Source organism: Pholis gunnellus (genome assembly GCF_910591455.1).
Source record: "Pholis gunnellus genome assembly, chromosome: 19".
Taxonomy (NCBI): Eukaryota; Metazoa; Chordata; class Actinopteri; order Perciformes; family Pholidae; genus Pholis; species Pholis gunnellus.
Genome location: NC_136546.1, coordinates 20,588,139 through 20,615,803, shown reverse-complemented (window position 1 = coordinate 20,615,803; position 27,665 = coordinate 20,588,139). Strand labels below are relative to the sequence as shown.

Genomic DNA, 27,665 nt, shown 5'->3' with positions numbered 1-27,665 from the left:
GGTCTTATCGGTCCGAGGAGGTGAGGAGACATCCTGTCCTCCACATGCAGACGAAGAACAAAGGGAACTCTTCTGACAACTGAAAGACTCGCTGCTCCAAGTGAGCGACGAAGCCCGTCTGATCCGAGCCCGCCTCCGCCCGGCACGGCCCCTCGGACCTCTGCAGCAGCTCCTCCAGGACCCAGAACAGGTAGCACGAGTTCTGATACCGGCCCACGGGGAACCCGTCCAGAGACGAGCCGTCCGGCCCCTGAAACAGGAAGTGACATCGCCGTTAGCGCCGCATCGCCGACAGGACGGCAAACTGGAAACACACTGAGATGAAGATGTGAACGTCTCACGAGCTTTAGGGCGTCGACACGCAGAGACAGTTTAAACTAGAGTATTATAGAAACGCACGTTTAGAAACAGGAATGAGGATCACTGAGAGGTCTCTACCTATCTGCTGATTCAGCAGCTTTTTCTTGGGCCGAACCAAACCCAAAAAAGGTTCTTCTAACGGGATCTTCGGCTCGCCGCCGTCACAACCTTCTGGAAACATCTCCGAGCAGCAACGGCGGCTTTGAACCCTCGAACGTGAGGACGTGTCAAGAGCTGCCTGGAGCTCGACCGGCACATTAAAGAAGGTCTCTGCTAGAGTACGACTGATCGGAGTCATCTGAGGCCGAGACACGGTGGAGAAACACCAGCAGAACATGTGAATCATTCCAGACTAAACCAACGCCGGAGCTTCAGGGAGGAGACGGTGTTATAACGCGCTGCAGGTACAAGCGCTTCAACCACACGCCACAGCGAGATGGTGCGAGGAACACAATACACGAAGCAAATATTAATTATTCAAACAAACAGAAGCTACTGGGTTTCTTCTTCTAGGCTTTTGTAAATGTGTGTGTGTGTGTGTGTGTGTGTGTGTGTGTGTGTGTGAGATCGAGGAAAAAAACAACCTCCAGATGGCTGTCAGGTATTCCTCCAGGCCGAGCTTTCAGAGAGCTGACAGAATGTGACAACACCACCTCTGAACCCCTTAAACACACACACACACACACGCACGCACGCACACACACACACACACACACACACACACACACACACACACACACACACACACACACACACACACACACACACACACACACACACACACACACACACACACACCACTTAGACCCCATCAGAGCTCCACTCTTTCGATCCTCCTTTCTGCCGATACGTCACCAGATTATTGAAGACGCGATCGACGTCTGAAACGTGTAGTAATAGTCGTTTGACTCTCTCGTGTCTCTGAGATGTCGGCGGTTGTGTCTTTCAGTGTGTGTTGCTCAGCAGTGACGATGTCGCTCCGCTCAGCTCTCTGAGGAGTCTGAGGAGTCTGAGGAGTCTGAGCTCTCTGAGGAGTCTGAGGAGTCTGAGGAGTCTGAGGAGTCTGAGGAGTCTGAGCTCTGAGGAGTCTGAGTCTGGATGAGCGTCTCCAGAACAGGCACGGTGACAAAACAATTACAGAGAAGGATTCATTGGAAATTTAAATCTTAGGACTCAGGCGCCAATAATGCTCATTAAATATGTATGAATAAGTAAACAGAGGAGCCGAAGGCCGTCACTCAACACGGCGTTTTTGTGGTAAATACTGCGCAGATAAGCAGGAAGCTTGACATTCATGTAATTATAGGAGCTATGCATGTAAACACGGGCTCTTCAGCTTCAACAGTCCAAACTATATCTAATAACAAAGTATTTTAACATTAAAGTGGTACATACTCAACCGTCGTTAAATGGGTCGGTGCGTTATCTATTTATCTGATGTACAGCACGGAGCTCATCGCTCACATATGAATATTGATGAATATTCATTGTGTTTATTCTCACGTCAATGGTTTTGGGAGATGTATGGAATTTGTAATGGAGTTTAATAGTGTTTTGAAGTCAAACTCCCAGTAAACAGACTTAATTCTTCATAGATTGGATCACAATTGTTGTATTTTAGGGTCATTTCATCAGAGTCACAGTCTCAGTTGTAGTTAAGAGCAGTAAAAACACTTTCATCATAACCTACGTGATCTTGGTTATAATGTTAATATCGACCTTTAAGATTGAATTAAAATACTTTGGAATGGTAGTAGAAACAGACGGATTCATATTCTTTAGCTTCTTGCCTTTCAAAGGAGACCAGACGCACGTTTATAATCCGTATGGATTATGGATCATTTGTTTGTTTATTGCTGTTTCTTCTGCTGGTTAAGGTGAGAGCCAAACACTTAACACGACTCGTGCATTAAATATTGTCCAGTCTGTAAAAAGATGGTGAAAGATGTGGATGGTCTTTGACTGCTGTGTTTCAGGACATTACTGATGCGTTGGATTGAAGCTGTACTTCATGTATATACAGTATTTAGACTGTATGTGGTGGCAGGCAGTGTGACACAGAGGACTCAGATATTCTGCTGCAGCAGCTTGTCAACAAGATGGAAAGGACGTATTTCATGAGGGGGGGGGGGCAGGGGGGCGTTCTGCAAAATCCTGGTCTGAAAGCAGCTCTTCTGAACTGTTGAGATGTTCAGACGCAGGGCGTCTCTCTAGAACTCGGCACGGTGAAGTGAGTCCTTGTCACCCTGTGAACGCTCCGCTGGACGAGCCATAAACAAACACACGACATGAAATGAAGCTGCGAGTGAAGTGCGGCATTAAAGGATTTACTAGGTGGAGAATGTCGCGCTTTATCTGAAACACGGCTTCAGTGGAACTGACGAAGCGTATCCTATTTGCAGGCTTTGCCGTTAATTAATATGCAGATTTATAAACCAGGAAGAGAACCTGAAGCTTCGAGCACACTTTCATTCTCCGGCTCTCATCAACGACGACGAGAGACAGTTTAAAAGCTCTTCAGCCGTCTGATGGAAACCACCTCACTCATCTAAGATCAATGGCTGCTATCAGTGGCGATACTCATGATCAATTCATCTATCGATCTTTCAATTAGTCGACGAACTGTTTAGCCTCTGAATGCCAGAAAATAAAGACAAATCTTGACTTTAAATGTCTAGTTAGTAGTAAACAGTCCAAAACTCAAAGATATTCAGTTTACGACGATACTAAAGGTAAACTAGTGTATATTCTGAGCTACTCTCATCTATTTCATTCAGTTTCCTTTTTGCAAAATGCTCTGAGTGAATTTGAGTTCACCCTCCGGTCAACAGTCTCAGGCTTTTATTGTGAAAGGTAAGAACAGAAGGAGTGGATCCTGTCTGCGCTGCCTTTGTCAACGTTGAAAGAAGTAATAAAGTTTTCTGTTGGATTGGACTAAGTAGCCTCTGAGTACATTTTTAAAATGTCCGATCTGCTCTGTTCTGTTTGATGTTTCACAAAACAAACTACTGAACTATCTGGTGCAATGACCAACGCCATTATTTACTTTCCCAACACCGACATACCATCAGAATAAAAACTAAGGTATCAGCATTCAGCAGTCCGGTTGGTTAGAGAGAGTCCAACATGTTCTCACTTTCATCTCCGACCCGTCAACCCCAAGAATTTATGAAGCCGTGAAGCGAGATTCAATGGAGGGAGGAAATCGATAACGGGGTTGAGAATCTACGGAGAGCCGTGATGGAGTATCTGTGAAGGATATATATACATACATATATATATATATATATATATATATATGTATGTGTAACCTGCTTTAGAAATCCTCTCTGCATTAAGCCTCACTGCCTCACTTTGAGCAATGCACATACGATTGGTTCAATTCCTCTCTGACACAGCTACTAACAATACCAGCACCAACACAATACCTCAGTATATAGCTTTCAATACCTGCAGTAACGTTGAGGAATATAAACTACAGTTCTTCTTTTTTTATTGAGACTAAAAAGTCTCAAACATTGAGTGTATTTTAAACACAAGAACCTGGCCTGCTGTGTTCTTTACGTCGTTCTCACATGTTTCTGTTGGCAGCGATCAGCGGCTTCAACGCCTTCATTCAATAACCAGCGATGATAAAAACCTCCCGCCCAGAGCTTCACTGGCCTGTTTTATATCAGACAACTAAAAGTTAAAATCTCTTCAGCTTGTGTTGAACACATCTTAACAAAAAAAACACACATTCAACAAACACGACTTCTAGACGGAGGGAACAGGAAGTGCAACAAATGCTGACTGAATATTGACATTGAAATAAATGACTTCGTTGATAACGCAGATATTTGGAGATAAGAACGCTAGATGAAGTGACGGAGGGCCCATCTGCATGTAACAGAGTCCCTTGATTTCCCTCTAAGTGAGGGGGTGAAAACAGCAGGACGGGCTGATTGAGCTGTCCGTCAGCTCGTTAGCGCTCCTCTGGGGATCCGGCGGGCCGACAGTGCAGCCTTTCAGCCTTTGCTGCAGCCTTTCAATAATCCTGATAAAACTACCGTCAAAAACAAACTTTTTATCCTCCACATCGCCTCTCCGAGCTGAAGGTGGGACGTGAGGGTTCAGGTTCAGGTTATTTGGAACCAGACTGTCCAGGTGAGCGTGGAGAGGAGTTCTGGCTTTGAAGCTTGGCAACATGACTCTGATGACTAATCTGCAGGAGGTTGCAGAGGCTCGTGGCCTACAACCGTGTCCTTGAGGTGTTGATTAGCTACCCGGAGAACCAGCTCGTCAGAACCCAACACACTCAACACATTTGAGTGCGTTGCCTCGACTGACCCAACAAACACTTGGACTGCAGCACTGAAACAGCTGTAGCTGTAAACTGGTGACTGTTTTACTGCAAACTAGCCACACACCTGGTGTTTCTGTGGGTGTTTTAAATCATGAAATGCATCTTTATCTGTGTTACTGAGGAGGAGGTGGTTTATTCCACATCTGGATATATCATTTACATTTGGCTCTAAGGATGTCTGGAAGATGCTCCATCTCTTTAGTCCAGACTGAAACAAATACTGTGGAGCCCTGGAGACTTGATGTGCATCATTTTGGGGACTTTTTGTTGCAGAGATGTTTGAGAGAAGCAACCCATCCACACCTGCGTACTGTGGGAACCCCGTTAATCACCTCTGGTGGGATTTGGGGTAATGTGAAAGGTACTGATGTGGATGAGGATCTGGACACAACTCCTGGATCAGTATGCAGCGAAGGAGCCCGAAGCGCCGTCACCCAGATTACATCGGCTGCCTTTGAGATTATAAAGCTCTGCACCCTGAATGGAGTTTAATCGTCCGTTTGATTAGACCTGGAGCTCGTTACCGCTCCCACTGGGTCGCAGCCAGATGGAGGGGGGGAAGTCAGGCTGAGAGTTCCTCCAGTGCGGAGAAAATAGAAGAATAAAGACAAGATTAGAAGATGGATTCTAAGCGGTTCACTTCATGAAAAGGGTTTTTAAGTTGAAACAGGGCTGCAAAGAAGGAGTCATTTCTCAAAAGGTCTTTAAAAAGGTCAGAAGAAAATGCTGCAGATGTCTTGTTTTGTCTCAAACTCAAAGACCTTTAGTCTTTTTACCTGATGAAGGTGTAGTTCTGATGCAAAGGTCCAAAGACTGTCGTTTACTGTACAGATTTTAAAGCCCTCTGAGCTACATTTATGATGTTTGGGCTGAACAAATAAAACAAAGCTCACCATACATGGCTGAAGAATAAGGAGAGAATAAGATAATAAAGGAGAGAATAAGATAATAAAGGAGAGAATAAGATAATAAAGGAGAGAATAAGATAATAAAGGAGAGAATAAGATAATAAAAGAAAAAAGAGCTACGTAGAAAGACAAAAAAGGCAAAAGGCAGAGAAAGAAAACCTGTGATGAGGGAAGAGATTGATGTAAAAAAACAACAACTGGTTGAGGCAGAGAGAGAGAGAGAGAGAGAGACAGAGAGGGAGAGAAGGAGAGAGAAGCTGACAAAGAGCACATAATGAAGCTGTGTGCTCGGCTCGGAGTGTGAAGGGCAGTAATTTAGTGATCAAGGACAGAGATTGATTTGTACTCTGGAGAGGAAGAAGAAGAAGAAGAAGAGAGAAAAGCTTCAGCTTCATTCTCTGCAGTAACACCGCCGGTTAGCCGCCGCTGAGGGACCAGCAGCTGCAATTTGACTCGTTTCTGGGATGTAAAATATAGAAATATGTTTCCACATTTATGATTTTAATATCTCATCTCGTGTTTTTGAATTTCTAAGTGTATCTTTTTGTGTACCCTCATCCTATGAACCCCACAGTGAGACCCTCATCCTATGAACCCCACAGTGAGACCCTCATCCTATGAACCCCACAGTGAGACCCTCATCCTATGAACCTCACAGTGAGACCCTCATCCTATGAACTCCACAGTGAGACCCTCATCCTATGAACCCCACAGTGAGACCCTCATCCTATGAACCTCACAGTGAGACCCTCATCCTATGAACTCCACAGTGAGACCCTCATCGTATGAACCCCACAGTGAGACCCTCATCCTATGAACTCCACAGTGAGACCCTCATCCTATGAACTCCACAGTGAGACCCTCATCCTATGAACCTCACAGTGAGACCCTCATCCTATGAACCCCACAGTGAGACCCTCATCCTATGAACTCCACAGTGAGACCCTCATCCTATGAACTCCACAGTGAGACCCTCATCCTATGAACCTCACAGTGAGACCCTCATCCTATGAACTCCACAGTGAGACCCTCATCCTATGAACCCCACAGTGAGACCCTCATCCTATGAACTCCACAGTGAGACCCTCATCCTATGAACCTCACAGTGAGACCCTCATCCTATGAACTCCACAGTGAGACCCTCATCCTATGAACTCCACAGTGAGACCCTCATCCTATGAACTCCACAGTGAGACCCTCTTTAGCAGCGTACTGATGATTCCTGGTGGTCCTCCACTGAAGAGAGGAGACCACACACACCACCTTCCCTCCTGTTCACCCTCAGCAGATACAACAACTCCCAGTAATTGATTTTGTCTCCTCCTCTCCGTCTTGTTGAAGCGTCCTCTTTGCAGTGTTTTTTTCTCCCACCGACCGTGTGTTTCACGGCGGTCCGCTGACAATCCACTGATTCAACTGACAGAAAATCGATCCGGTCTCATCCGAGTCGGTGCTCTCTGGGCTCATATCTTGACATCTCTGCAGCCCGAGGAGCTGGAAGAACACAGGTTTGTCTGGTTCACACACACATTCAAATAAAATAAAAAGTACAGCATCTCCTTGTTTTGTGGAAGTTTTATCTGAGCATCAGAAACCCAGCAGAGGCCCACTGGGTATTTCTGTTAAATGGTCTCATGAGTTGAATTTACACGTATCTGAAGTTTATTTATGTAAAAAATATACTGTTAGATATACAACATATAATAGAATTATACTAACGTCTGACTATTTTAGGCAAGACAAGTTTATTTGTATATTCTAGGAGAAAATTGCTATGAATTCTGGGTAAACTAGAAGGACGCTCTGAGAGCGCAAACCTCCGCGAAAATAACGTGTTCATCTGCTCCGTGATTCAGATCCAAGATGTTCCTTTATTGACAATTACCATGATATTTTAAAAATACATATTTATATCCTTTTAATGACACACATATGTTGTGTAATATGTTCACATGTTGCGTCTAAAAACACGCGGAAAACGCCGGCCGTGCCGCTAATGTTGCGGCTAATTCCTGAAATCTCTGAGGTGCTTTAAGTTTTTATGGTTTACATGTTCAAAGTATTTCTTGTTCTTTTCTGCTGTGTTCTGTTCTAAATTACACAGATCTATGTTGCATGTTCTATATAGTTTAATGCTCTAAAATTACACTGATCTATGTTGCATGTTCTATATGGTTTAATGCTCTAAAATGAAGTGATCTATGTTGCATGTTCTATATGGTTTAATGCTCTAAAATGAAGTGATCTATGTTGCATGTTCTATATAGTTTAATGCTCTAAAATTACACTGATCTATGTTGCATGTTCTATATGGTTTAATGCTCTAAATTACACTGATCTATGTTGCATGTTCTATATAGTTTAATGCTCTAAAATGAAGTGATCTATGTTGCATGTTCTATATAGTTTAATGCTCTAAAATTACACTGATCTATGTTGCATGTTCTATATGGTTTAATGCTCTAAAATGAAGTGATCTATGTTGCATGTTCTATATGGTTTAATGCTCTAAAATGAAGTGATCTATGTTGCATGTTCTATATGGTTGAATGCTCTAAATTACACTGATCTATGTTGCATGTTCTATATGGTTTAATGCTCTAAATTACAGTGATCTATGTTGCATGTTCTATATGGTTTAATGCTCTAAAATGAAGTGATCTATGTTGCATGTTCTATATGGTTTAATGCTCTAAAATGAAGTGATCTATGTTGCATGTTCTATATGGTTGAATGCTCTAAAATGAAGTGATCTATGTTGCATGTTCTATATGGTTGAATGCTCTAAAATTACACTGATCTATGTTGCATGTTCTATATGGTTTAATGCTCTAAATTACAGTGATCTATATAGTTTTCTATGAAACTAAAGATAGTGTTTTATTTGAATAATCCTAAATCAAAGGTTGAGGTGTGTTGAACACCTGTTTTATATTTCAGTGGCACAGAGGCTCCCAGGTTTAGTTTTTATCAAGTGACTTTGATCAACCGGGTGTGATTTTGCTTCCTGGTTAGTGCGCTAATGAGAGCAGCGATGTGCTTTGAGGACAGATCTTTGATCCTCAGATAATTGTCCATCAAGTTGTTTTTTTGCACCTCGATCTGATCGTTCTTCAGATCCGTCACATGTCGGCTGACCGAGACTCTTCAAAGAGGAACTCTGGGGCGTTTCAACACCAATCATTTCTAATAGTCGACAGCTCATTACTCATTAATCACTCAATCATGTAACAAAAACAAAGAATCGTTCTGTTCGGCATTTTCTCAGCTTATTATAGTCAACAAAGGATCAAATATCTCTGCAGAGCTTCACAGACTTTCAGCTGTTGGGTTTTGGTCTTATTTGATTCTGCCAAAGAGGTTTATGTTGATGTTTGTCAGCAGATAACAGAAACAACTGATAACAGGATTTCAGCTCGGGTTAAGTAAGAACCCATAACATACTGGAGCGGATCCGAACCGCCGGGGGCGGATACATACATTACTTTTTACTTTTGTTAACATTGGACGATTTCAGCTGCATTCAAGTGAGAAATAGTGTTCTTTTTCTCTTAGTCTCTAGTGTGAAAGTTATAGCCACTAGATTAAATGTCTGATTAAAAAACAGACCCAACGGCACCGTCATGAACATCTAAACACAACCTCCCGACATCGCAGATAAAATGTATAATTAAAGAAATGTACATTGTATTCTTTGCTTTTCTCAGTCCACACTTATTGGTCTTATTGTTGGTTTGTCAGTCATACTTGAAGCTCGTTGCACTACCCCGTATGAAAGGTGCTGTGCTAATAAAGTTTGATTGATGGATTGATTTGGTTTCAGAATAATTGGAGAAATTAGTTCCGATTGGGAAGTTCAAGAACTGAAACCGACGAGTCAATCACGACGAGTTAATCAACAAAGATGTTGATAATCAATTAATCGTTTTTAAGTCATTTTTATTAATACATCCCAATAAAACTAATTTCCTTTAAGAGTTTTTACAATCTACCACTTCTTTCCTTTGACCCTCAGTTCAGATAAATAACCTTTAAATGGGGAAAAATATGAGAGTATCGACAAATAGATTGTAAATATATATGAAGAATGGATGTTACTCAACATTTCAGCTAAATAAAGCTCCATTATGCTGCATAAGTAATTTCCCCACCATGCTTTCCTTCTCTTAGTGAACAACATGGATCCCAAGAGGAGAGCAGAATATATTTAAATGTTGCTTTGCGGACATGTTGTGCATTTAAAGTCGTGAGAGTGAATCAGTGGATTCGGGGAGCAAACTGGTGGACAGTCACAGTTTGGATTTCTTAGTGCAGCTTTTTGGAAATTCTGCCAAAATGAATTTTGTTGTGGGCCAAATTCCTGCTCTTTAAATGTACTTGGCGCTGAAGCAGATTGGTCTGAATATTGGCTCAATACATTTCTAAATTCTCTCCAGTAACGACGCTTACAGTTTAGCAGCTTTAGCAGACTTAATAAAGCCGAGTGTGTTTGTGTCTCTGCAGAAACGATCGATTTGTGGTCCAGTCCAGATAGTAGCTCAAACTAAAATGCCCAAACTATTACGACCGTCACTGTGAAGTGCTGGCAGCCATAACTCAAGATGCCTGAGAATGCTAGAGCTTGCATTTATGTGGGGAACCTCTGACATAAAATAAAGCCGGTGACCACAGTGAAGAGAGAGAGAAAAGGAGGTCCTGTCTGCAGAACATCAACCAGAAAAAGGCCACGATGAGCGTGAACAGACTCCTGTTTAACGTGATCTCTCTACCGCGTGGTAGATGCAGATTATTTTTAATGAAGGCTGAGACAGGCGAGCACTGTGGGAGGATGGTGACGGGCAACCAGAGAGCCAGAGGATGCTAATTAATTAAGCCGTCACCACGGATGCCACCAACAACAAAAAAAGACGTGTAAAGAAAGGAAATCCCTAGAAAATGAGCATTTCTTTCTATCTTTAACACTTTAGATTATATAGCTGCTGTTGACGGACGACAACCATCAGTCATCATTTTAAAAGGCCATCTTGATTTGACTCAAAGAAATTACTCAGCACATGAAGTGAAATGCCACCGCTACTACAGAAAACGACATGTAGACCGAACAAACAGGTTTTTTAGGAATAGGTAAGACAATTAAAGACAACAGCAGTTTTAAAATGACTGTTGTGGGACTGAACGTCTTCAAAATCCACAATAAAGACTCATACGGATCAAATGCCTCATGGACGCTTGCAGAAAGTATAATTGATGATTTTAAATCATCGACGTCTTCAATGAGTACGCATTTTGAGCTGAACGAACTGTGACGTCATTACGACACGAAGCTGTTAGGAACTTGCCGGAGTGAGTTCATAATACAACAGGGTGGACAGGAGGATTAAATTCAACACACAATACCAAATAAAACCATTAAGTAAAGTATAGAAATACAATAACATAAATAAATGTAGAGAAGACGATAAGCACTCAGCATCCCCAAAACTGTGATATTAGGATGAGTGTTGGTACGAAGAGACTAATTCATTCATTAGAATAACAGATGTCGTCTTATGTGGGAAGCAAGCGGCGACATGTCACCGAGGACCAGAGATGGTGCTCCCATTAATTCTGTAATCTTGTCACATCTTTAGAGCGTATTAGCATAACAAGTAGTGGAGAACACTTAACGGCTCACTTTTTATTCTTCTTTTAAGAAATCTACTTAAAAGGTTACTCAGACAGAAATACTGTGGAATTATACTACACCTGTTAGAGCTGTCAAACTTATGAGGACGAAGGGCCTGAGTTCAGAACAAGTGCCGGTGACATCGACTGTAGAAAGCTTGTTTCACGTGTTAAAGCTGCATTCTCTCTAATGACCACCAGGGGGCGACTCCTCTGGTTGTATAGAAGTCTATGAGAAAATGACTCTACTTCTCTCTTGATTTATTACCTCAGTAAACATTGTAAACATGAGTTTATGGTCTCAATCTCTAGTTTCAAGTCTTCTTCAACACAGCATGATGCTCATTTAGTACATTATGGTCATAATCTATCTTGGATTACGGCTGTCGCCATCTTGTTTTTTTTGCAACCGATAAACGTCAGTGACCATATGTGGACTGAGGAGGAGTGACGTAGAGACGCCGTATACGTCTCTGGTAGAGACCTGTCAATCACCGTGTAGCCCCGCCCCTAAAGCATCCCCTGCTTTATGGTCTGTTTGACTCTAAATGGACCATCATTTCCCTTCTTCTATACAACCGGAGGAGTCGCCCCCTGGTGGTCACTAGAGAGAATGCAGCTTTAACACATGAAGCTCTGACTTCACCCGTCTGGTCTCACAGCAGGAATCAGGACACCGTAGATATCGTAGCTTCCTCACTTCTTATGGTTATGAAACTCTCACTCATATATCCGCAGTCACGACAAAAATGCTTAACGCCGACATTCCCTACTCGCATTGTTGATATGTCTGCAGCTTCATCAGCACTTATCGTCACCACACGAGCTGCTCCTCCTGCATCAGGACCAACGATCTCCACGTCTCCGCTTACAGCTGACTCGACGCGACGCGACCAGCATCCTCCGGTGAGCTGGTGAGTCAGGAACTAAAGATGTCCGGACGGCGCTCGGAGGGTTGTTAGGTTCATGTGAACGTCGTACAGCTGACACAACCCACAAATCACGCTGGCAGTAAAACAAGTCTCCCCTTTACGTACGCATTCAGTATTTATTGGGCCTTAAATGATTCTGCCCTCTTTCATTCAGCACGGAGAGAACGTAAAGTATAATAGAGTCAGACGGATAAATCTGCTCGTAAATTAGATCAAATAAAATAGAAACAAGAAATCTCTGTGAAGGAATGACGAAGATATTTTCAGAAGACTCTTGTTTGTATTCATTGAGTTAAAAAATGATCCTCACTCACAGACGTAACAAATAACAGTTAATTGCTGTAATGTGTTAAATCGCTAAAATCAAATCGTTAAGTTTTTACCATCAAACAAGACGAAGATCTGATGCTCGAAAGACCGTCAAGATCCAGAGAAGAAAAGAAAAACACGAGTAAATATGAAGTTATATATATATATATGTGTATATATATATATATATATACACATATACATACAGTATATCGTGTTATTTATACTCAATAATAATAATTTTATATTCATTTTTCACCAGGCCTGTTGTTATTTAAGTCCTGATGAGTTTATTAATGTTAACATGGTTCCTGTGATAGTAAATAACGATGTTATTCACATCATTTCATCTGATACGTCGACTGTATATCACATTGATTTATTGCTTGTGTGTCGTGAAAAATACAGAAGATAAGGAACTTAAATCTACAGAAACATGCGCACGGATATTGGTGAGAAACAATCAGATTATTTTGCCATATTGTTCGAACGTAAAGGTCTCAGAAGTTGTACATTTTTAGAACATATGATTATTATTTAACCAGCGAGACAAGTAGCTCTTTATCACGTGATGAATGTAGTTTGAACGACTGGATGTCAAGTTAGGAAAACATGCAGAGAGGTCGTATTTGATATTAATATTTGATGTGATGTTTGATCAGAAACGTCTTCGTCGGGCAGTAAAACTGCTCAAATTAGTAGAGTTTTAATGTATTTTATCGTCTCATCTATTGTGCTATTCAACAGCTGATGTCTCACATCCTCCTCTGCTGTTTCATAAACGACGACGAACAGAAAAAGAGATTCACAAAGAAGGGTAAAAATTAACACGACATGAGTGGAAACGCTGACGTCAGCGGATCTCTTTCTGGTGGTGGTGACAACACGAAGCGTCATCAACGTGCACGGTGGCACATCTCACCTGAACTCTCTCTCTCTCTCTCTCTTTCTCTTTCTCTCTCTCTCTCTGTCTCTCTGTCTCTCTCTCTCTCTCTCTCTAAAGACCACTCTCTCACATGGACAAAGCACTTCCATCACTACGCACAATTTTTCAAAGAGATTCCAATCGAAGCCTGAAGACGACCCGGCTCTCAAAGAGAGCGAGAGAGAGAGAGAGAGAGCGAGAGAGAGAGAGAGAGAGAGAGAGAGGAGAGAGAGAGACAGAGAGAGAGAGAGAGAGAGAGAGAGAGAGAGAGAGAGAGAGAGAGAGAGAGAGAGAGTTTTGTAACTGCTGGTGTTTAAGTCTGAAATGTGACGTTTGGAGAGAATATTCCCTGAGCGTTGGCTGAGGGGCGGCGGAGGCAGAAAGTGTAAATTGAACTGGCGCCGGCCTTCGGGAGGTCGTCCGCTGTGACGCTCATTTCCTCCAGAAACTCGCCACAAAAAAAAAAAAAGCCAGATTTAATAAACTTAACATCATTAAGATCGATCAGGCCCAGACGGCGGTTATGAAAGCCATCGCATCGTGTGATGAGGGAACAACACGAGGAGGTTTAAACAGGTCTCATGCAGAGCGGAGCTCCAGATGAAGGTTAACCAGCCGGACTCTGCTGACACGTCCAGTATGTCTCACGCTCGTTCAAGGGAATCAGCTCCACAGCTGCTGTTGAAGACAATCATCGGTCTGTTTTGGGGGATTAATCTATAGTTTAAATTGAACTTTAACTTATCGTAATGAAGTAATTGTCATTTTGTGCTTTGTTTGTATTGATATTGCTTTTACTGTTTCTGTTTCTACCATGTTTTAAAGCACTACACAAACTAAATGTACGATCATTATTACTATAAAACTTAAGAGTGAAAATACTAAATCAATAGAATTATAAAACAAATACTCAACAATGAAACAGATGACAGGACAAAACCCGTCCGTAGAGAACAACTTCTCAAATGAGAGGATCATTTTATATATTTTCTTACATTTTATAGACATTTTATAGACATTTTATCAACAGATTCATCAATGATGAAAAGTTTCAGCCGTTCGCAGGTTAAATGTTGTAAACAGGTGAATAACTGAAGTCATGAATCACTTTGCTCTTGTTGAGATTCGTCCTTTAAACTCACCTCCACTCGTCTGGACAGTGACGGCCACAGTAATCCGGTCAGAGTGACCTTTGTGGTGTCATCAGAGGGTTTTTGTGTGTGTGTGTGTGTGTGTGTGTGTGTGTGTGGGGGGGGGGGGGGGGGGGGGGGGGGCTGTCACGTCCTCTGACAGAACGCCGTGGCGCCCAGATGGCTCAGCTCATCTGTATTCTGCACCGCTAAGACGATCTCTGAGGAAGTGTGTCAAGACAGAAAACCGTGGTCTCGGGTCACCCGGATCCTCACGGGACGCTGAGGACCTCCAAACGCCTCCTACACCTCCAAACTCATCCAAACGCCTACAAACACCTTCAAAACACCTATATATGTATATATACATATATAAATACATACTAAATACACTAAATACACCCGGATCCTCACAGGACGCTCAGGACCTCCAAACGCCTCCAACACCTCCAAACTCATCCAAAACATCATTAAAACTATAACAACATGTTGTATACTTGATGGTTTACTGATTTCAATAATCCACAATTGGAATCAATGGTAAAAACATAACTTTTTAAAGTTATATTTGCTTCCTTTTTCTCTTGTGCGCTGATCCAATCAACTCAAAACTGTGTTACGATTCGATCTGTGAGTTCTTGATACTTGTGGTTGGTTATTACATAATCTATGTATTAATACCTTTTCATTAAAAACATGAACAACCTGTAGAGTATGTATAACGTGAACACTGAACACACTCTACAACACTCTATTTAAGGGCATGAATTGATCCTTATAATAATCCCCATCTTGGATCGGAGGACCTGAAAGGACTCGTTAACTCGTAACACCCGGAGGACTCGTTAAGGTCTCGTTATGAAGCGAACCGTGACCTTTAAAATAAAGCCGACGACTTGTGAACGCGACACGAAGCCCTTCGACCGTCACCGTCCGTCCTCTCAACCTCTGGAACACTAAAGAGGGAATCAGCCGAGCGTCCCGGGACAGATGGGAACGCTGTGCTCTCCTAACCACCAGCTGGACAAGAGGGGGGGGCACGGTGACAGGTGGTAAGTTTAATATCTTAATAACTGTTCAACAGCTTATGGTTTCGGCATTTTAGCCGTCGCCATCTTGTTTTTTTTCTCAACCAGTGAACAGGAAGTGACCATATCTGGATTGAGGAGGAGTGACGTAGAGACGCCGTATACAGAGACGTGTCAATCACTGTGTAGCCCCGCCCCTAAAGCATCCCCTGCTTTATGGTCTGTTTGACTCTAAATGGACCATCATTTACTAAATGAACATCATGGTACAACAACAAAGACGCCCCATAGAAAGATGCTGTACCAGAGTCATCTTGTAGGATAACAGATGTAGATAATTAGGAAGAAGGCGGGAACTGTATGATAAAGAGAGAGAGACGTGTTTTTGTAGAAAAGTATAAAATTATAAACGCACAGCGGCTGACTCAAACACACTGAGGTTTGCTTTAAAGTCTGTTTGAGCTGAAGGAATTATATTATTCGTTGTAAGTTAGACTTTAATTCAAGTCGTATCGTGACTTAATGAACTAAAATCACGTTGCATTGAAAGCAGCTCAACAAAGCCTCATTCACACACAGGGTGTTATTATCAATCAGGTGCATCAGTAGTTTGCAGTTAGCGTGACTGACGCTCCGTGTTGATGGCTGTAATCAATGCTTTGAGGAACAGATGGACATGCAGAGCCCGGCGATGACGCACGCCACTCACTTTACCTGCATCACGGAGCGCTTCACTGGAAATAAAGCTTTTGTTGTTCAGAATGAAGTCGGAATGTCTTTTTCTGCAGCTCGGCCGTTTAACCGCGTGCTCCCGTGAGGTTGTGCTGGAGGCGTGTTCGTCCTTGATGTTTGAATTAATGGGTAAAAAGGTTGCACCTGCTTTGGTCTGTTCCTAAAACACGTTTCACAGCTGCAGTGCAGTTCATTTGGTCTGAACCGAGGGTACAAATGTATAATACATTATTAACGGCATGCTGGGTACAGCTCGTTCTCCGTCGCTCGCTACAGTATTTACTGTTACGTCATCCAATGGCATGCTGGGTAAAGCTTTGGGTGGTTGTTACCTGGAAGAAGTGCCAGAGCTGATCGGCCAGGGTGCTGATCAGAGAGAGGATGTGACGAATGAGGAACGACTTGGACATTTTGCTGCCGCCCAGTGTGATCAGATACTCCATCAGCTTCTCTGCAGACCGGAGCTGAAGGTTTGGAGAAAAAAAAAAACAAGATTTCACTGAGAGAGATTCTTTAAAACTCTAAAACTTTAAAGCAACATCAACAGGAAGAGACCATGTCTGGACTGAGGAGGAGTGACGTAGAGACGTCGTATACGTCTCTGGTAGAGACCTGTCAATCACTGTGTAGCCCCGCCCCTAAAGCATCCCCTGCTTTATGGTCTGTTTGACTCTAAATGGACCATCATGTACTAAATGAACATCATGCTGTATTGAAGAAGACTTGAAACTAGAGATTGAGACCATAAACTCATGTTTACAATGTTTACTGAGGTAATAAATCAAGAGAGAAGTAGAGTCATTTTCTCATAGACTTCTATACAACCAGAGGAGTCGCCCCCTGGTGGACACTAGATAGAATGCAGCTTCAACACGTGAAGCTGTGACGACCGGAGGTCGCCTCAAAAAGACCAAAACCAACAACATGTTCGTCCGTCTCTCAGTACTGTCTCACTTCCTGTCTGTCTCTGAGCTCATTGAATTCTACTGACGACGTGAATCTTTTAAAAACATGAATCAGTAATCTCCTAAAACAGCTGGTGACTGTTTGCATTAATAAAACACACAGGACGTAGTGCGTTCTGTTGGGGACTATTTTCTGCGGTGGATTAATCCACATTAGGTGCTCTAGTGAGTATTTGTGTTTGAGATCAAGTCTAAATAAACTCCTAAAACAGCTGCTCAACACTTGTTAGTAGATACTGATGGTTTGGTCTTTTTAGGGGATTTATATATCATTACCAGACGTGTTCCATCCTTAAAACACATGCAGCTAACAGCTAGCTGCTGCTGCTGCTACAGGTTTTAATTCCTCATGACCCTGGAGGGACTGTGCTTAGTATGCATGCTCACATTCAGCAACAGCCTCATTTATATTCACTCAGTTTTTCATATTTCTCAACACACCCACTCTGTTGTCGTGCCAGTGGGCAGCTCCTCCGCCTCAGCAGCAGCTGGGGATCAATGGTTTGGCTCAGGGGCACCGTGACCATTGTCGTCCTTTCACTGTGGGTTTTTTTTGGGGGGGGAATTCAGCTAGTAGCCTTGCACAATTTTGGAAGTGCAGAGCTGAAATAGTTTGAGGCTTACAGCTGATCAGATAGGCGTGTTTGGTTGTTCTTCAAAAGGAGAGCAACTTAAAGAGGAGCGAACAGAGAGAGAGAAATTCAATTTGCTTCGTCGTTGCCTCTGCTGCTGATTACCTCTCTCGAGCGCTGAACGATGCGAGGACGTCGTGTTGCAATGGTCGGGATGACTCTCCCATCAAAGAGATTCATTCAGAAATTTGAAACAATTGAAGGGAGGAGATTGTTTTTCTAACCAGATTGTCCTCAGGCCTTCCTTCCTTCTCTCACCTCTTTAGCCTTCTGGTGCACAAACACACCGAGCTGCTCGTTTCCTTTGAGAACAGAAACAACAACAAAGAACTTGAAGAGCTGCTGTGTTTGAAGTGTTTGGATTTTGTGATTGTGATTCACCACTGATGTCGAGCTACACTTATTCTCCTTTGTCCTTTTTTATTGTAATCAGTATTGACGTCATTCTCAAGAAACAGGACTAAAAACTAGTCTCATGGCGTAACCGCGAGAATGCAGCTTTAACACATGAAGCTTTGGCTTCACGTTTCAGGACCGGAGGTTGCTGCACCAGCCTCTATGGAATGAAAGTCTCTGGAAACTCAGACTTCTTGGTGACTGAAAAGCACTGAACGTCTTCTTCCAAAGCACTACAGTAAAATCACCATTTTTCATATTTACAGGCAAATGTAGCCTTAACAGTGAAAGGTATAGCATTGTCTGAAGATGAATGGAGGCATAAAAGGGGAAGTCGAGCGTTCTGTTAGGGGTTGAAACACATGAGGCGAACTGGATGCAATAAACCGGAAGATAATACAAGTTTGTCTGGTGGACAAAAGGTTGACGCGGTTAGATGATGCCGGTGTAAGGCTGCGTGAGGCCGGCCAGACACCAAACCGCTCTCCTCTCTGAAAGGTTATTACAACCAAATATGCCTGCAGTCAAACCCCATTGGGAGAGTGACATTTGAATGACTCCACTTGGGATTCAAGACTCTGCAATTTCATGGTCTGGGCTCTTCATCTCGTCCAATCTCCTTCCTCGTAGACGGCAACAACGGCTCAGGGTGTTTCTGAGAAACCTGAGCCAGGAAAGGAAGAAGAAGAGCTCTCGTTTCGCTGTGAAGGCCGGAACCTTCCTGCTGGGTAAAGTGCAGCCGCTCACAGCATTACATCCTCGAGACACACTTAAGACTGCGTTAAGACTGTGAGCGTTTTCATTGTTTTGACTACAGAGCTGGGGAGGGAAAACGATGGCGAGTTCCCTGCAGCAACACGACGTCTAGAAGAGAAAACTCTCCGTCTGTTACGACAGACTGTATGTAAGAAGTGGACGAAGTCACTCATTGATTTATCATAAATATGTTTTTACTCTGTTTGTTGTTGTTTTGACCTTCCAAAGGGACTACAGATGTGAATTAGCTTAAAGCTACAATCTGGTATGGTGCATCAAATGATAACAAATATGCTTTTAAAGATGAACATGGTCCCTTTGAAATAAAACGTAATAAAATATATATGTATGGTATACATTATGCTTCGGTAGTTTGGTTCAGAAATGTTTTAAACATCTAAAACAAAAGGGTTTCAGTAGCAGCTCCTCTGAATCAAATGTGCAAAGCCTTTCTTTCCAAAGCTGTTATTTAGTCCTCCCACCATACAAGAGGGTATCCACAATAAGAAGAGCAGAGGAACCAATCTCTCCAGGCATTGGTAGTAGACCGGAATGTGATGCAGCCACAAGGTGTTGCATATCGAGTGCGTGAGTGACCCATATCACCCACAGCTGAAAGATCACATTTAAAAAAAGAAGCTATTTCTCTGCCTGTAGATGCTCACATTTGACTCAAGAGAAACACGTTCACACCTCTTCTCTTGAATGCGTGTCAAAATTAATTCTAGGGAAAATAAATAAATAAATAAAACTCTAAACTAAAAAGGAGACGACGAGGCCGGTCGAATAGAGAGTGAGCACTTCACGAAACCATTACTTACACATGCAATGAGCATCACAGATATCAAACGCTGGTGGAATCAAACAGAGGATGTTTTACTTTAAACTGTTTCAGTGTAGCTCACTCTGTCAGATGTGATGATTAAAAGGTGACAGGTTGAATACATTTGCTGCTAAATCTCGTGGGAAAGATGATGACAGATCTGTTACTGAATCGCATTTAAAGAAATACAGGAATTCAGGTGCTCACAGCGTCAGAAACCTGTTTAAAATGTCACGTTTACATCATTTAGGAACGCAGAGTCCCATGTTAACAAAACAAGATGGCGGCTGACTTTTCACTGGGCTTAGTAGCACCAAGTCAGATAAAGAGCTGCAACAATTAGTCAATGAATCATCTTTGTTCAACAATCGATAAATTGTTCAATTCATGCCAAATATTACATTATAATAACAGTTCTAGCTTCTCAAAAATGTGAGAATCTGCTGCTTTTCCTTTTCTTACGTTACAGTAATTTGAATATATATTAAGGCTTTAGACATAACAAGACATTTGAAGATCTCAGGCGTTGAAAATTGAGATGGACATTTTAGGATTAATGGAGAAAATATACTGCAGATTAATCAATAATGAAAATACCCGTTAGATGCAGCCCAAGGGAACAATATCTGTTTTTTTCACTGTGTAGCCCCGCCATAAAGCATCCCCTGCTTTATGGTCTGTGTGACTCTAAATGGACCATCATTTACTAAATGAACATCATGCTGTATTGAAGAAGACTTGAAACTAGAGATTGAGACCATAAACTCATGTTTACAATGTTTACTGAGGTAATAAATCAAGAGAGAAGTAGAGTCATTTTCTCATAGACTTCTATACAACCAGAGGAGTCGCCCCCTGGTGGACACTAGAGAGAATGCAGCTTTAACACATGAAGGATCGGCTTCACTCTTCAGGAGGTTGTCTTCTGGTCGTGGTCTAAGAATTTGATTTCCCGATATGGATCCTGATGATGCAGGATGACAATCACCAAAACTGTCCAATCAACGAGTTCCCTGTCAGTCTGTATTAACTTCTTTGTTCGTCAGTGTGAATGAACCGCACCTGAAGAACTCCCAGCGCTAACCTGCTCTACAGTATTTGGGGTATTTTATGGTGCCCACATGGTTGATGGTGCTGAGTAATAATTATCTGTTCTTCATTGTGGTCTGAATGCTTTAGTGCCTGTTTCCTGACATAAAGCCAATGTTCTACTTCAATGGACATAATAAAACGTGTTCCTTTGTATTGTATTTCTTAAACACATTCACAAATATTTCAACAAATCACAGAATCCCAAAAACAAGGTTTGGCTTTATAAGAAGCTTCCTGTGCAATATTAAGTAAAATGTGTTGAACAGAGCGTAGTTTAAACAATTAAAATGTTGCATGCATCACATCTGAATCCATGACTATTCCACCATAATAACTAAGCTCCGTCCATCCATAATAATTATTAATCACATAATGAGTCCAACTAATGACATCCCTCTTTTAATTTACTTCCCAGCAGACGTAGAGCCGTGATCGGGCTGATTATTCAATCATAAGCTGATCCTCACTATCAATATGAAGCGTGCACGCCTCGACTCTCACTGATCTGCAAACAGCACAGGTGTAGCAGCTTTAGTTTTTTATTGTATTTCATTTCTTTATGCACTCTGGCACCTTATTTACTTGCAAAGTAACAAACAAAAAACCTTCACGTTTTTCGGCTTCGGGTGATCTTTTTATTTCCAGCTTCTCCAATGTGAAGATGTGCTTTGTTCTCACTGTAAACTGAATATGTTCAGCTTTTGTATCGCCGGCTCTGGGGACCAAACGAGCAATTTAGAGTCACAGTGTATTCTGTCCAAAAACTAAAAACAATGATTCGTTGCAGTTTTAAAATGCTCCTCCATTCAGCTGTTTTGAATCTATAAAAGTGTGTTCAGAAAACATAGTGGGCCCATTTGAACCTCATCACACGCTCTGGTTTCCAGCAGACCGACGATCAATTCTAACTTTTACCTACAAGCTCTCGGCTGCAGCGGCTGAATACATTAAGCCGAGTCATCACATATTTCTTTACACAAACAAACCAATAGTCTGTAAAATCAAATACCATGAATCTTTAATGACGCTCCTGGGAGGTATTACAACTTGTTTTTGTGTTGAAGTTGATTCTAACTACTGCAGAGTAAAGCGTAGTAAAGCTCCCTCATAACGCTGATAATCCCAGAATCTCATCTCCTGCTATTCACGTCAGCTTCATTTGAATATTTCATTTGTGGATCACTTAGAATCTCTCTCTTTGGTTTAGTGAGATTTATCTCGTTTTCTTTTCATCTAATATATTTCACGTCAGATATTTTTCACCTGCTGTGCCGGGAAAATGAAAGTTTTGATACTCGCTGCTTTGTGCCGTCACCACTGAGCACATGTTAATTATTCATGGTGCGGAGGAAGACTAACACTCTTTAATAGCCACCTTTCAAGTACAGGAGCTGACTGCGATGTTTGATATGACAGGAGACATGAGGAGGTGTGTGTTTCTCACATTACATAAAGTACACACAGAACGTTAGCGTGATAAAAGAACTGATGTAGTTACAACGTTAAAGTCTCATCAACTATATATATCTGATGAATTCTATATTATTAATGAAACACACTCACCTCGCTGAGCTGATCTCTGTGCAGCAGCAGCTCCGTCAGCTCCCTCAGCGACTCCTCCACCCGCCCCCTGAACTCCACCGACGGCAGCCTCTGGGAGCAGAAGAGGTCCATCGCTCGGGCCGCCACCCGACAGGCCTGCAGGACCGGTTCTCCGGGTCCCAGCGGAGGAGGACAAGGGGGGTCCCGGCACGCCGCCACCACCGAGTCCAGGAGCTGGCACACGGAGTCCGCCAACACGGAGCCGGCACCGTCCTCCTCGGGGCTGAACCACAGGGACTCCAGGCCTCGGTCGCTCTCTTCTACCCGGTGAAGGGTGCACAGCGACTGGAGGAACTGTACGTGAGGAACCGCGGGTTCTCCACGAGGACATCCTGGAACCGGAGGCTGAGGGATGGGGGTGGCAGGATGGGGGTCCTGGATCTCCAGGAGTTCAGGGGTCTCTGAGCCGCAGCCTGGTTGGAGGTCGGCGCTGTACGCCTCACTTCCTGGACCGAACAGATCCTGAGAAGTGTCGTCCATTACGTCGTCGTGACCTGGAAGATTTAAACAGAATACTTAAGTTAACAAGTCTTGTTTTCAAATGTGAAGATTCGCTTTTTCCCCCCAATTTATGAACGTATAACTGTCATCAGGAGCAGAAGTATTCCTGCTTATAGGATCATTCTACTTAAATAACATTTAGTAACGATGGAGGAAGAAGTACCCGCTGCCTGCGTGCTGCTCCTCCTGTTTGACATCGTTCTGGTGATCAGTAGTTCCTGTCGCAGCCTCAGCACCTCCTGCTGACGCCCTCGGGCTGTTTCCTCCCAGCTTTCATCGCGGCGCCTCCACCTGAGGGCCAGATCCTCGGCGTACTCGGCGCCGCTCATTCCCGAGGGCTTGTTCTTTATTATAGCCACGGCCACGCCCACTTTGTCTTTGGCGAAAAGCCACTCCGCCCGGCTCGCTGCTGGAGCAGAGGGGAGGATGGGGGGGCACAGTTCTTTTAGGGAAAACCCAACAAAACATAAAACCACAGAGGGAAGAGAATCTGGAAACTCGGCCACTTTATAGTTTTAAGAGAAGATACATGTTTCACAAGAGTTAAGATTTGTTTTGCGTGAGCCTCCGCTGACGGCGTGCAAGCTCCGAGCATTATACAAACAAACAAAATGAAATGTAAATAATCAAAAAGACAATATGAATGAAGAAACTTTGAATAAAGTCACTTATGTCACTGGTTATCATAGATAGTAAACGCAGATGAGTCTGTATTTAAAATGGTAACTGTACACTTGTTAGCCAGCGAGCTAGCTACTCTGGCGACCTGGCTAGTTAGCTTGCTTGCTAATTCCACCATGCTTTAATGCTACACTGGTTACAGGTTACCCTGGCTAACCGGAGGCCAACCGTCCTTAAGCCCTCAAAATAATGTGTTATTTATTATTTAATAATGTTTTGAAAACAGACACTTACCAGTGAACTGAAATAATACTCAATTAGTGCATAAACAAAACAAAATAATCTGCTAGCATTTTATATTTATTAAAATTCCAGCTTCTCAGCGTATGATTTGTTGCTTTCATTTGTTTAATATGAGAGTAAACTGAATATATTTGGGTTTTTGACTGTTGGTCAGACAAAGAAGTAATTCAAAGACGTCACTTTTGGGCTTTTTGGACTATTTTAAGAGATCAAACAATGAATCGACTTGTCATGAAATAATTACTAGATAAATTGAAAATTTATTTAGTTAGTTGCAGACCTAAAATGTGTGTATACTTGGCTGGAAGCCTGTCTACGTTTACTAAACACAATGTAGTGCTGATGGAATGTACATTTCCTCAAGAGCTGTACTTAAGTGGGCATTTCCATGTAAATGTTCAGCCATGAATAAATAAACACACAAAATCACTTTAAGATGTGTCATTGAGGTCTAGATTTTGTGATTACATACTAGATTTTTCAGGGAATTACATATTTACCTTTAACCACAATGTAGGAGATTGCAATCATAACATAGAATGATTTGTTGGAGCGGCCTACAGCTCTTCATGTTCATCCCACAATATGTTCTCCAGAGTTTACTTTACTTTTAGGATGATCAATCATATTATTTTGTCATGTCCCGCTCTCCATTAAGGTTAAATTCTCCTCGTTTTCGCTTATTATTTACTTTTGTAAGATGTAAGTGTCTCACAAAACTGTTTGTATTGTATGATTGAGGAAGCTAGCTTAGTTGTTCGTTTAGGCTATTGACAATTATAGCTGTTGGCTAGCTTTTTACAATGCGTCCATTATCGGACAGCAAATAAAATGGAACTTATTATGTTAACATTTAATTTGTTTATCTTGTTTTATTACTTTCACCCAATTCCCAGATCAGTCTGGTGCCCAATGTATAGCTATTGTTACGCTACAGCTGTGAATTAAGCTAAACTATGGCAAACCTTAGCTAAGTTAGCTAACTAGCTAGCTAGCTAACTTGGCTAGGTTAGATAGCTAGCTAAAGTTACCGTGGTGCTAGTTTAGCTCACGAAGCGCAACGTCAGTTTAACGAAACGTGACATTTCCGGTTTGAGCTACGAAAGTCAACTGTCAAACTAATTAAATAACCTTTTTTTTTTAATAATTAACAATTACCTTTTAAATGGCACTCATTACTTTCCATCGCCTCAACGTCACAATACACGTTTACAATCGTAACGTTAGCGATGCTACTACCATAGCTGGTGACATAGACAGGTGTTACACCCAAATCTGAGACCCGTAGTATTCTGTGACAAAAAAAGAAAAAAAGATGGTGGATCAAATGTTACAGAAGGATCTCTTCGTGTGGGCCTCTTCTCACAGCCAGAGGTGGAATATAACTGTGAAGTACTTTAGTACAATTATGAGGTAGTTGTACTTGATTATTTCCGTTTTATGCTCCTTATATGCTTCTAATCTACTACATTTAAGAGTGACATAATGTAGTTTTTACTCCACTACATTTATTTGACAAGTAGTCGCTTCAGATTTTACATACAAACCGTGCTCTTCTTAACAGGTCTTTTTAGGCTGTAAGTGAGTAATTGAAACCTTTAAAGTGTAAAATATATATATATTTAGGATATATTTATATATATATTTAAACTACCATGTTGGATGAAGACGGACAGCAGCGAGGCGTCTGTCTGCAGGAATATCCTTTTTTATTGAGTATATTTGAAATGTGTCCCCCCCCCCCCCGAACCAGCTCTTCTTCTTCATGTGGAGGAGCGGCGGGTCGATACTGAGGTCCTTCTGGATCGCCGCTCACAGAGAGACGAGGCCGTGACGCTCTCCCGAGGAGTCTCATTTGCAGCCGAGGGTGCGATTCCCTCCGCCCTGTGAGCAGAGCCCTGCAGGCATGAAGGGTGAAGGTCGGGAGGAGCTCCACTTCTTGTGCTTTGTGACTCAGCAACACGATATCAATCTGCACAGGGTGGATGAGATGTGCAGTGTGGATGAATTATTCATGCATGAAATCTCACTTTTGGTTGTGCAAAGGATATAGACCCTGAGAAAAAAAAAATCCTTTCTCAGCCAGCTCTGCCTCTAAAGTAACACGCCGCTAAAAGGTGCTTCAGTTTGGACTTTAGGGAACAAAACAAACCTGCACAAGTTGCATCAAGTGCAGCTCCTCAAATCTGACCTTGTGTCACTTTTCTCCTCCTCACTGATTGTGTTTCTTTTAGCATCCACATGCTAACGTTTAGCATAAAGAGCAAGGCTGGTCTCAAGGCAAAGCGTCAAACCAATCCTCACCTTGTGATCAGCCAGTTCTTAGCCAGTGCTAATGACATCATTCATTATTGTTTTACATTAATAATAATATAATATCATTTTGTTACAGGTCTGAGCTTCATAAAACAGGTACAAAAGGGACATAACTGTAAGTCAATGAATAAAACACACCAAATGAAATAAAATAAGGTAGAAATGAAAAAGAATATATAAATAAAATATAGGGGTGGAGGTTGTAAAGTGGTCTATTGGACCTCTTCCTCTTTTATTTTGGCACCGATTCTTTTGGAAGTATTCTGAATATTTAAAATGATAATAAGGCCGACATCATCAGGTTCAGCTTGATCCTGGACCACGATGGATCCAGGTCTCTGTGAAGATCCTCAACAGTCACCGACCTACCGTTGCTGAGTTCCCCTGAAAGTCTTATTTCATCCATCTTATTTTTCTGCGACCGGACGTCAGACAGCCAGGAGCATGCTGGGTAGTGGAGTAGCTTCAGGTCCTAGCTGGGTTAGCTTAGCATCCATCCGGGCTCTCCTCCCTGGAGCTGTTTGGTGGCGTTTTTGGTCCAGCAGGTCTTGGTGGTTGGTCGGCCGTGGAGCGGCAATCGTCTCAAAGTCTGCTGCTCTTAATCCGCAAACTGCCTTCTCAGATGATGCTGAACATATTCTGTCATATGTCATTAGTGCTCCAGTAAATAAAACAGAAAAAATCAACAATTTAAGACCAAAAAAGGAAGAGAAATCCATGGCAGCTAACCATGTACATGCTGCCACCGTTGCAACCATTTGCTAATTAGCACTAAAAACCAAAATACAAATGTCAGCAGCTTCGCAGGTAATTAAGTATTGGACTTATTAAAATGTTGACCTGTTGGTGGCGCTAGATGTGAAGTTAAGGGATCACAAAGTTGATAGAATTCATCCGGATAGGGACATGAATATTTTCACCAAATTTCGTAGCATTACATTCATTAATTGTCAAGATATTTCACGTTAAAGTCAGTAGGATTCATCCTCTGGGAACCACGAATGTCTGAACAGTATTTCCTTTATTTGATCGTTAACTGGAGCAGTAGTGTGTTTGATGTGCTCTCACTGTGTCTTTATCGGTGGCCGTGATCTCGGACGTCTTACTCACACTCTGAATGTTTGTTTTCACTTCGTGCTGCTCGTTTTAACCTCGTTAAGAAAAAGTGTGAAATAAACACTCAACGCTGATGTCGGCTGTTGCACTTCCTCTCTGACTAAAGGAGGCGTTGAGCGTCTTCGGTTTGTGTCCGAACAAACACGTGTGCTGCTGTAAAAAGTACTACATGTACCTCTGAGCTGTAGTACAGTAAAAAGTACTACATG

At 42.3% G+C, this 27,665-nt stretch overlaps 1 protein-coding gene across 1 annotated transcript; it reads right to left on the bottom strand.

Moving 5' to 3' along the window:
- Positions 1–1,343: 1,343 nt before the first annotated feature.
- mei4 (meiosis-specific, MEI4 homolog) lies at positions 1,344–26,746 on the bottom strand (the record flags this gene model as incomplete). The annotated part of the gene is made up of 5 exons (XM_079180756.1): positions 1,344–1,466; positions 16,666–16,797; positions 22,561–23,093; positions 23,264–23,509; positions 26,710–26,746. The coding sequence occupies 5 exons, from the start codon at positions 26,744–26,746 to the stop codon at positions 1,344–1,346; spliced, it is 1,071 nt and encodes a 356-aa protein (XP_079036882.1).
- Between the last annotated feature and the right edge of the window lie 919 nt (positions 26,747–27,665).